Here is a 12,077-nt window from a genome sequence, read left to right as displayed (position 1 = left end):
GAGATGTAACAGTTTTAGAGCCTGACCCAGAAGGAGAAGCTGACATGAACCTAGCTGTAGAGACAGTGCAAGCTGAAACTAGACCAAAGAGAGTAGTAAAACCTATAGTCAAACTCACATATGATCAGCCAGGTAGTTCCAAATATTAGCACCTTACTATTATACATAGAGGGGTGATAATCAAGATTATTCTAGATTACTCTAGTTCAAGTTTGTGAACTAGAATACGTATACCCTTATATTTCATTATTTTTATTTGTTTTTCTGATGAGGACATCCAGACGTTTGAATGGGGCAGGTTGTAGCCTGGTATAAAAAATATAATAGACTGTGTACACCCTTATATTTCATTATTTTTATTTGTTTGTCTGATGAGGACATCCAGACGTTTGAATGGGGCAGGTTGTAGCCTGGTATAAAAAATATAATAAAATGTATTCATTGTTCATATTTCATAGGAAAGATAAACAATGCAGTTCCCCGCAGAGCTAGGTTGAAATGTAATAGCTGAACATGTGCTTTGTTTCAGCATGTTAGATCTATTTTAAGCTCATTGGCCAAACAGCTGTAACTAGCAATAGTGGCACTCTGGGGGCGGGACTTGGAGAGATTGAGTGAGTGAGTGAGTGAGTGAGTAAGAGAGAGAGAGAGAGAGAGACAGAGGGAGACTGAAACAGAGGAGCAGCAGACAAGAAGAGAGAGTTCTGTGAAGTTGTGGAGAGTTTTATGTTGTGTAGTTACTGAAAATTAGAATAAACTGAGTTTGTGTTCAGTGAACAACTGACAGTAAACTAGTTTAAAAGACCACAGTAGAGCATCTTTGCTGTGTGTATGTACTGTGCTGAATCTGCTACACCTGCTGGCTGTAGCTGCTAGCTACACCAAGTGTGGAGGACTGCTCTACCCTGCTTCATGGAGGAACACACGTTCGGCTAGCTGTTTCTGTCACGAGTGAAAAGGCCATTTTAAGTTTATTCAGCCACCACGCACACAAGCAACGAAACAGGCCTGCAACAAAGGTGGGTGTGTCAGTGAGCGTGCTTGTGTCAATGTCTAGTTTAATTCAGACATTGGACATTGTTTGCTTGTTATTACAAAAGGGAAATGTCTAAATCAGGTTATTGTTAATGTTGTATATTATTATTATTATTTTATTGTAAAAGTAACTTTATATTGGCATATACATTTGTATTTTTGTTTACATTTCAAGGGTTAAATTCAAGCTAGGCTTAAAAGTATAGTAAAGAAGTTTGTCATTTGTCAAGAGTTAAAAAAAGAAACCACAGCCCCTTGTTTTAGAAACAGGAGACATTGGGAAGGAAGTGAGGGTGCTACAATTAGAATCCAGAACAGTAAAATGTTGTGGCAGTGCAAGTTTATGACTGTTGACAGGAATCTGTAGCAGCACAGAAAACACCTAGAAACTGACGTGATATTTCAATCTTGGCTTTTACAATTAGAATCCAGAACAGTAAAATGTTGTGGCAGTGCAAGTTTATGACTGTTGACAGGAATCTGTAGCAGCACAGAAAACACCTAGAAACTGACGTGATATTTCAATCTTGGCTTTTACATGCCAATGGAACTGTTGTGACCCACAAACAAAACACCAACCTTTCTAATTATTTTACCAGCAGTTTGTCTTAACTTCTTTGTCGTAACTTCATCATCACATAATTTAATATTTAATGATCTCGAAGAACAAACTACCAGTATATAGTAACAGTATAGTAATAAAAATGTAATACCTGAGTGTCTCCAGTGAGCAGTGTGGATCCTCCAGTCTGGCAGAAAGCAGCTTCTCTCCAGACTCTCCTGGGTGGTTGTAGGTCAGATCCAGCTCTTTCAGGTGGGATGGATTTGAACTCAGAGCTGAAGCCAGAGAAGAACAGCCTTTTTCTGTGATCATACAACCAGATAATCTATAGAGAGAAAATTAGAGTAAGTTATTAACAGAGAGAGAAAGAGTGACAGTGAAAAAAAGCGAGTTTAAGTGAATGTAATTTAGATTTTTTTACTAGAGCAGTCTCTGTTCTATGATTTGGAAGAAATATTGACTGGAATTTATCAAAGCAGTTAATGGAACTAGGAACTGGGTGGGCAGAGTGAGCACGACCTTTTCAATAAGTTTACCTGTAAAAGGAGGTTAGAGAGGGATCTATAGTTTTTTTGATTATTCTTGTGAGTAATGGATTACAAACTGCAGTATTCAAAGACCGAAAAAAATACTCATGGATAATGAGTCTTTTTTAGAGTCTTTTTAGATATTTATAAAAAATATTTAATTGTATTAATTTCTGGTAGGGGAGAAGGCAACAGGATGATGACTTTAGGCCTAACACAATTTGTCAAGGATTGTGCTGAAATGAAGCAGCATCAGAGCAATCTCTGTTTTGAGGGGAGTGACCTTATTTGATGGATCTGAGGTTGTTATGTTCTGTCTGATTTCAGTAAAATAGGTGGCAGATTCATTGCATTTGTTAACTGACAGGAATTCAGGATCAGTAATTTTGGAGGGATTAATAAGATGGTCAACAGTTACTAAATATGGTTGCTGAGCACGTTTTTATTGATGCTGTTGGAAAAAAAGGACTGTCTGATTTGTAGTCAAACCTATCTTTCTTCAAGGTCTTTAAGCTTCAACATGAAAATTCACTTAATTTTACTTTAGCTTTTAGACAAAGATTCTTCTATGACATTTCCAGTGGATATCATTGGCCTTACATACTATACAATAAGAACATGATTTGAAGATATTTTTTACTAGAGCAATTAGATTCCTGTCACTCCAACACCACTGACTCCTATTCTGTAATTTTCTGATAGTTAAATCGATAGTGCATCAGCTATTTAATGTAATGATTGGACTGTGCAGTGTGGCACTTGTTGCATCTGCAGTCAAACAAGCTTAACAAAGATTAGCTTAGTGGGATAAAGATCCACTAACACAAATGAAACTTTTAAAAGACTTGTTAACTTCATCTTTAGTCATGTAGTCAGTCCCTTCTTTCACACTGTAAAATTAAGAAAAGCATATTGTCATTAACTATCTGGGCTGGAATGCTGCTGCTAAATGTGGATTTTTTGTTTAGCTTCGGTTTACCCCTCTCTGTAACATCATAACTCTATATAACCCAGTCACATGTTTGTATTATTTTGTGGTATTACTCCTTACTGCCTCCTTTACTTTATCTTATCCACAGATGTATGTGTATAATGTTTCCATGTAGGATGTCAAAGCTTTTTTAGTTTTTAGTGGTTCAAAAGAAAATTTGATTTCCTGTCTGTAAGGGGAGCTCAGTAGCTATAAATACAATTCTTTTCATATTACTTTATTTTTTACTCTATTTTGAGCAGTCACTCAAATCCATCCTTCAGATTTGTGTCATTAGCATCTAAACTTCATAAATGGAATCTAAAATCAACCATGTTAACGTGCTACATTTAGATAGAACTTGAAAAAAAACAATTGTTCAACCTGTTTTGGATTGTATTGGACAGTTTTGTTCTAGAACATGTAGAGAGTAATGAAATTACAAGATCAGGGTTAAAGGAACCACTATACTAATACTAGTCAAAGAAAATACATTAACTAATAAACAGAGAGCTCTAGTCACCAACATGGACATGCAGCTCATCCATTTCTGAGAGACAGATTATATTCTTTAACTGGGTTAAACATTTGGAAGTTAGAGTGTTTAATCCTGCATATCACCACAGAGAAAATGTTTAGCAAAGCTAATTGGGAGCATCTGTAAGAAATGTATTTTTTCACTTTCGATTATTGTGTGCCTAAATAAAAAAATCTTTGGCAGATATTTGTATGAACATCATAAAGATGACTGGAGAGAGTCATCCGTTGATTGGCTGGTGTTCTCTACACCTTTTGTGTTTTGACATATAAATATCTCTGAATATTATATTTTCACATTTATTATTTAAAAATGAACCAACTCACTTGAGAGTCTGCAGTTTACAGTGTAAACTCTTTAGTCCAACAGAGAGCAGCTCCACTCCTGAATCTTGCAGGTCATTGTTACTGAGGTCCAGCTCTTTCAGGGAGGAGTTTTCCAGCTTTAAAACTGATCCCAGACTTTCACATGTCTTTACTCCAAGATTACACAAAGCAAATCTGAAAAATGAGATAAACCACAAATGATTTTATAATAAATGTAAAGTTTATATAACACAGTTCTGTAATTTTCCAAACATACATTGTCATTACTTTTGCACATAGCAAAATTTGGTAAAAGAAAGGCTGGATCTTTAAGGGATGCCACTTATTGTTATGAAAAATCTGCTGACTGGCTGACGTCACATTCTGATATGAGATGCGTACTTCATCATGGACTTTTCACTAAGGCCAAAACCATTGTTTAAAAAACGTATAACATCATTTTTGAGTCATCATGGAGAGTACATATACTTTATGCCAATAAGGCTATTTTCATACAGCTTTGGGAAAGCGGCCTAAATCCAAATGTCAGATTCCGTGTGCTTTTTGCCATTTACACTGCCACACAAATCATTCCTTTGTAACAGGTTTGCAACAGATTTTGTCTTATGTAGCCTAAGTTACCTGGTTTTGTTAATGTCCGATAGAGACATTGACAAAATGACAGAAGCAAGATTAAAGAACAGGAAATGTAGATAAAACAGTAAAATCACAGTAACATATCTGCACCTTATCTTTACCACACACATTTCATTTGTATCATATTGGTACTGTCTTTTCTGTGAAATTGTCTCATGTGTGTTGTATTTATTGTATTGTCATAGTTCTTTTTTGCACACTCGATTCATTTTTGCACTTTATGTTTTCTATTGTATTGTTGTTCCATATTGCACCATGGTTCCATAGGAACTAAATTTTGTTCCCCCGTGTACCTGTACTCAGATGTATTGACAATAAAAGCCACAGACTCTTCTTTTAATTTGTTTCCTTTTTTAACCTTTGATTTTATTTTTTTTCCGTGGTCTCCTCGGCTCAGCTCGTCAGATACCCTGCCCAGCACGTTACCTGCCTGACTCAACTCGCTGATTTCGTGCTTCAGCACCGGCGCCAGCTAAAGCAACTCAATTCAGCGAGTCAGCTACCCGATTCGGTTCGTCGGATCCTTGGCTCACTGCCAGCTAAAACTACTCGACTCAGCGAGTCAGCTGCCCGATTTGGCGCACTCTTTTAAGCAGTCACTCAAATCCATCCTTCAGATTTGTGTCATTAGCATCTAAACTTCATAAATGGAATTTCAGTCATCTAAAATCAACTATGTTAACATGCAACATTTAGATAGAACTTGAAGCTTTCCAAGAGCAGAAAAAAAACAATTGTTCAACCTGTTTTGGATTGTATTGGACAGTTTTGTTCTAGAACATATAGAGAGTAATGAAATTACAAGACCAGGGTTAAAGGAACAACAAAAATACTAGTCAAAGAAAATACATTAACTAATAAACAGAGAGCTCTAGTTCCACAGGATGATCCATTTTACTGTCACCAACATGGACATTCAGCTCATCCATTTCTGAGAGACAGATTATATTCTTTAACTGGGTTAAACCTTTGGAAGTTAGAGTGATTAATCCTGCATATCACTACAGAGAAAATGTTCAGCAAAGCTAATTGGGAGCATCTGTAAGAAATTATTTTTTTCACTTTTGATTATTGTGTGCCTAAATAAAAAAATCTTTTGCAGATATTTGTATGAACATCCTAAATATGACTGGAGAGAGTTATCCGTTGATTGGCTGGTGTTCTCTACACCTTTTGTGTTTTGACATATAAATATCTCTGAATATTATATTTTCACATTTATTATTTAAAAATGAACCAACTCACTTGAGAATCTGCAGTTTACAGTGTAAACTCTTTAGTCCAGCAGAGAGCAGCTCCACTCCTGAATCTTGCAGGTCATTGTTACTGAGGTCCAGCTCTTTCAGGGAGGAGTTTTCCAGCTTTAAAACTGATTCCAGACTTTCACATGTCTTTACTCCAAGATTACATGAAGCAAATCTGAAAAATGAGATAAACCACAAATGATTTTATAATAAATGTAAAGTTTATATAACACAGTTTTGTAATTTTCCAAACATACATTGTCATTACTTTTGCACATAGCAAAATTTGGTAAATGTGCTGAGGCTGGATCTTAAAGGGATGCCACTTATTGGTATGAAAAATCTGACTGGCTGACATCACATTCTGATATGAGATGCGTACTTCATCATGGACTTTTCACTAAGGCCAAAACCATTGTTTAAAAAACGTATAACATCATTTTTGAGTAATCATGGAGAGTGGGAAAGCGGCCTAAATCCAAATGTCAGATTCCGTGTGCTTTTTGCCATTTACACTGCCACACAAATCATTCCTTTGTAACAGGTTTGCAACAGATTTTGTCTTATGTAGCCTAAGTTACCTGGTTTTGTTAATGTCCGATAGAGACATTGACAAAATGACAGAAGCAAGATTAAAGAACAGGAAATGTAGATAAAACAGTAAAATCACAGTAACATATCTGCACCTTATCTTTACCACACACATTTCATTTGTATCATATTGGTACTGTCTTTTCTGTGAAATTGTCTCATGTGTGCTGTATTTATTGTATTGTCATAGTTCTTTTTTGCACACTCGATTCATTTTTGCACTTTATGTTTTCTATTGTATTGTTGTTCCATATTGCACCGTGGTTCCATAGGAACTAAATTTTGTTCCCCGTGTACCTGTACTCAGATGTATTGACAATACATCACACAAAGCTTTGCCAAACATTCACACAAAGCAATCCAGACTGTTCTCATACAGAGTTCCCCAATGGTGGAACAAACTACCTTCCACTACCAGATCAGGAGAATCTCTCGCTATCTTTAAGAAACTCCTGAAGACAGAGCTCTTCAAAGAGCACTTACTCTCTTAACACCTCTAACACACTAACTACTTCTAACCTCATTTCCTTCTTCCCCTCCTTCACTCCTCTATCCTATTATTCCCCTTTGACCTCCTTTTATCCCTATCCAAAGATGTTTTACCTTTAAACTTATTTTACATTGTACTTGACTATTGTAAGTCGCTTTGGACAAAAGCGTCTGCCAAATGTAATGTAATGTAAAAATGTAATGTAAAAGCCACGGACTCTTCTTTTAATTTGTTTCCTTTTTTAACCTTTGATTTTATTTATTTTTTCCTGCAGCCATGCATTGTGCCCTTACATTACACATTATTAAAACAAAAACATCATAAACTAAGAAAAAAACTTTCAATACTGTCATCATTTTCTCATCTACTCACCTGAATTCCAATCTGCCAATTCAGACAGAGTTGCAATGCCACAAATTGGACATGTATCAAATTTCAGTACCACATTGTGAAGTGGTCTATATTGGAGCTAAAAAATTCAGATTTTGTGACAAATGACACCTATAAGGAAAAGGGTTTGGGATACATTTTCCTATGTTATGTAGCCACGTAGAGTCACAGACAAAATGATATGACCAATATTTAAAAGGCACGGATATAGATAAAACAATAAAATCACTGTGTAAGGTATAACCTCATCACCCCAGCACCCACCCTATGCATTTCTTTTAGTTAAGCCCTGACTTCTATTACCCTTTAGTCTGTTTAGAATAAAGTGACAGAATCACTGACCTGAGAATCTGCAGTTTACAGTGTGAACTCTTCAGTCCAGCAGAGATCCGCTCCACTCCTGAATCCTGCAGGTCATTGTTACTGAGGTCCAGTTCTATCAGGAAGGAGTTTTCCAGCTTTAAAACTGATTCCAGACTGTCACAGGTCTTTACTCCAAGATCACATGAAGTTAGTCTGTAAAACAAGAATGAACACAGCAGATTTTAATTAAAAAACATGTAATACACAATGTTCAATAACAGTGTAAATCATTCTGTAAAACAGTTTTAGTACAGTGGAAATATGAAATTACAGAAAATGCCTTACATTTGTAATGTCTATTTCCATTTACGTTTATTACAGAATTTATCAAAATAAGTGTTGTTAAGAATTAACAAAAATTTTGGGATATGAACCACGCCTCAAGTTCCCAAGCTCCTCCCCCTGGTCCTATATATACCTCCCAGGTGCTTCTCACCTTCGTGACTTTCGACCTCACACGTGACTTTCGACCTCGCACGCCAGCACCTGTCGAACCTGCCGCCCTGAACCTTGAATCTGGTTGCCTCGAGTTTCGAACTGTTCTCTGACCTCTCATCCTCTGCCGCTCTCATCGCACTCCAAGCTGCGCTCCGTGGTCTCCTCGGCTCAGCTCGTCAGATACCCTGCCCAGCACGTCACCTGCCGGACTCTACTCGCTGATTCATGATTATTCATTCCCTCAATCTATTTCACTGTTAGATTGAATTTATTGTTCCCTCTATTTATTTATCATTCCCTCGATTTATTAATCATTCCCTCAATCTATTTCTCTGTTGGATTTTATTTATTGTTCCCTCTATTTATTCATCGTTCCCTCGATTTATTAATCATTCCCTCAATCTATTTCACTGTTAGATTGAATTTATTGTTCCCTCTATTTATTCATCGTTCCCTCAATTTATTAATCATTTCCTCAATCTGTTTCACTGCTAGATTTATTAATCATTGTTCCCTCTATTTGTTCATCGTTCCCTCGATTTATTAATCATTTCCTCAATCTATTTTACTGTTAGATTTAATTTATTGTTCCCTCTTTTTATTCATCGTTCCCTCGATTTATTAATAATTCCCTCAATCTATTTCACTGTTAGATTTAATTTATTGTTCCCTCTATTTATTCATCGTTCCCTCGATTTATTAATCATTCCCTCAATCTATTTCACTGTTAGATTAAATTTATTGTTCCCTCTATTTATTTATCGGTCCCTCGATTTATTAATCATTTCCTCAATCTATTTTACTGTTAGATTTAATTTATTGTTCCCTCTATTTATTCATTGTTCCCTCGATTTATTAATAATTTCTGCAATCTATTTCACTGTTAGATTTAATTTATTGTTCCCTCTATTTATTCATCGTTCCCTCGATTTATTAATCATTCCCTCAATCTATTTCACTGTTAGATTTAATTTATTGTTCCCTCTATTTATTCATCGTTCCCTCGATTTATTAATCATTTCCTCAATCTATTTCACTGTTAGATTTAATTTATTGTTCCCTCTATTTATTCATTGTTCCCTCAATTTATTAATAATTTCCGCAATCTATTTCACTGTTAGATTTAATTTATTGTTCCCTCTATTTATTAATCATTCCCTCCATTTATTAATCATTCCCTCAATCTATTTCACTGCTAGATTTAATTTATTGTTCCCTCTATTTATTCATCGTTCCCTCCATTTATTAATCGTTCCCTCGATTTATTTCACTGTTAGATTTAATTTATTGTTCCCTCGATTTATTAATCATTCCCTCAATCTATTTCACTGCTAGATTTAATTTATTGTTCCGTCTATTTTTTTGTTGTTCCCTCGATTCATTATTCATTCTCCTTTAATCTATTTCACTGTTAGATTTATTTTTTTGTTCCCTCTGTTCATCGTTTCTTCGATTTATTAATCATTCCCTCAACCTATTTTGCTGTTGGATTAAATTTTTTTCCCTCTTTTTATTCATCGTTCCCTCATTTAAAAAATAAAAAAATAAAACAAATATATATATATATAAAAGTCGCGGCCACTTCAGCGCGGCCCTCCCCGGCTCTGGACGTTCCCGCCGTTAATCACAGCCCTCCCCTCTTCCCACACGGCGTTTCCAGCGTGGATCTCGTCACGTCAGCTCTCCTCTTGCTTCCACCTCCCTCGCGCTGCTTCCCCTATCTCCGGCTCCAGCCCGCTCCATGTATGAATGGACCGTCGCTGGATTACAGAAGGTCCTGAGGAAGAAGACTCATAAGAAGACAGTCTTCTCTCTCCTGCTCACCTCAGACGCCGCCATCCGAAGGTCCCCTGTGCGGCTTCCTGGAAGCCGTGATGACGTCACCTCAACTCCACCCAGGCGGCACGGCCGCCCCGCCCAGACTCCCTCGAACTTGAGGCGGGTCCCTTCCTTTCCACCCGGCCAGCTACTACTCATTCTTCTGTCTTCTCTCGCCTATCTCCTCCCCTTGGCTGCTCCTCTTACTTCTCTCTCCTCTTTCCCTTCTCCTGAGTTTTCTGCTCTTCCAGCCATTGGCGTGATTCTTCCTTTTTCACCGAGTTCCTCGAGTTCCCCAAGCCCCCGTTTCCCCCGTTACTGTTACCTCCGACCCACCTGTTCCCCACGTTACTGTTCCCTCCGACCCACCTGTTCCCCACGTTACTGTTCCCTCCGACCCACCTGTTCCCCACGTTCTTCTTCCCTCTGACCCACCTGTTTCCCACATTACTGTTCCCTCCGACCCACCGGTTCCCCACGTTCCTGTTCCCTCTGACCCACCTGTTCCCCACATTCCTGTTCCCTCCAACCCACCTGTTCCCCAAGTTCCCAGAGTTCCCTCTGACCCACCTGTTCCCAGAGTTCCCCAAGCCCCCCCAGTTCCCCCTGTTCCCGTTTCCTCTGACCCCCCCAGGCCGTCCAGCAGCTGACCTAATTTTCTTTTCGTTTCACTCTCTCCTCAGGTGCTCCGTGTGTTCAAGCTGCTCTGCCTCACTTCCCCACTCCTCGGGTCCACGACGGCTCCTTCTCCCTCTCCACTGCAGCTCCTGCCCCGCCTCCAGCTGGTGCCCGGTCGTTCTGCCCACCTCTGGTCCAGCCATCTCTACGCCAGCGAATCCTGCGAGGTGCTGCATTCTTCAGTCGACGCTTCTCTCCGCCTGCTAGTTTCATCCCTCTTGGCGTCCGCGTTCTTCGCCTGGGTGCCCCTGTCTGCAGTGATGACCTTGGTCCTGCCTGTTGCTCTAATTTTTTTGGGGACTAAGCTGGACTCTGTATACTTCAGGCTTCTCTTACTTGATTTTTTAACAATCCTGTCTTACAAGCAGCAGTTTCTTACTTCTCAGTCAATCGCAACATCGTGCAAGACCCGCCATCAGATGCCAGACCATTATTGGTTCCCATGTAATGAACAGACGTCAGGCCAAAAGGGACAATCAGACCACCTTAAACTTCATGAGATCTACCCCTATGCACAGCCGAAGGACCAGAAACTTCGAACTCAGATGGGAGCAAGTGTCGTACCCTAGACGTTGTTTTAGATATTCATGGTCGTCACATTCCCTTGTCAAGAGAAGAAAACTCACTGTGCCACGAAACCTTTCGAACTCCCATTCAGTCAAACATTATACTGGTCTGCTAATTGTATTACGAGGACGATGCTAACTCTGTATGCCATCTACTATAAAGACCTTTTCGCTCATACCACCCCTAAACGCCGTTAAATATCTTATAAAGTTCTGCTGAAGACCTCAGACTCTCACTATCGCTTATCTCACTTCCAGTTCAGATTCGGCGGCTGGTCCTCGCGCTTTTTGTCTTTTTGGGGGGACCTGGCTTGAGAACCGTCTCAAGCTGTTCTGAACTGTACCCCAAGTAACATCATCACAGTTCCCCTCCCCGCATCGCGTAGGCGGGGTTCATTATAGCAAAGTGTTGTTAAGAATTAACTAAATTTTGGGATATGAACCACGCCTCAAGTTGCCAAGCTCCTCCCCCTGGTCCTATATATATATACCTCCCAGGTGCTCCTCACCTTCGTGACTTTCGACCTCACACCTGCCTCCACCCCATCACCAACCTCATCTTGATCACTCAACTTCGTTACTCTCCTAGGTGCGGGGGGGGGGGGGGGGGGACCTGGCTTGAGAACCGTCTCAAGCTGTTCTGAACTGTACCCCAAGTATCACAGTTCCCCTCCCCGCATCGTGTAGGCGGAGTTCATTATAGGAAGAGGCATAATATACAAATAATGTGTAAATATACAGGCAAAGAATAGAAAACAAAATTTAACTGTGAAAAACAGTAAAATTATTCACACCCCTTGAACCCTTTTTTTACATTTGTCATCTTAAAACCGTAAAACGTATTTTATTGATATTTTAAGTGATAGACCAGCAGGAAGTAGAATGTAATTGTGAAGTACAATCAA

The 12,077-nt window shown here is 38.8% G+C and overlaps 1 protein-coding gene across 1 annotated transcript in view; it reads right to left on the bottom strand.

Annotated features, from left to right (window-relative positions):
• Positions 1-12,077, bottom strand: part of LOC111197509 (NACHT, LRR and PYD domains-containing protein 12-like) — a 592,302-nt gene that overhangs the window by 352,122 nt on the left and 228,103 nt on the right. Inside the window, exons 8-11 of the mRNA XM_049479820.1 lie at positions 7,652-7,825; positions 5,840-6,013; positions 3,959-4,132; positions 1,749-1,922 (exon numbers count right to left, since the gene is read on the bottom strand). Of these exons, the coding sequence (XP_049335777.1) occupies positions 1,749-1,922; positions 3,959-4,132; positions 5,840-6,013; positions 7,652-7,825 (696 nt within the window). The remainder of the gene's footprint in view (positions 1-1,748; positions 1,923-3,958; positions 4,133-5,839; positions 6,014-7,651; positions 7,826-12,077) is intronic.

Source organism: Astyanax mexicanus, chromosome 1, assembly GCF_023375975.1.
Source record: "Astyanax mexicanus isolate ESR-SI-001 chromosome 1, AstMex3_surface, whole genome shotgun sequence".
NCBI classification, from domain to species: Eukaryota; Metazoa; Chordata; class Actinopteri; order Characiformes; family Acestrorhamphidae; genus Astyanax; species Astyanax mexicanus.
This window is presented reverse-complemented; position numbering and strand designations above follow the sequence as displayed.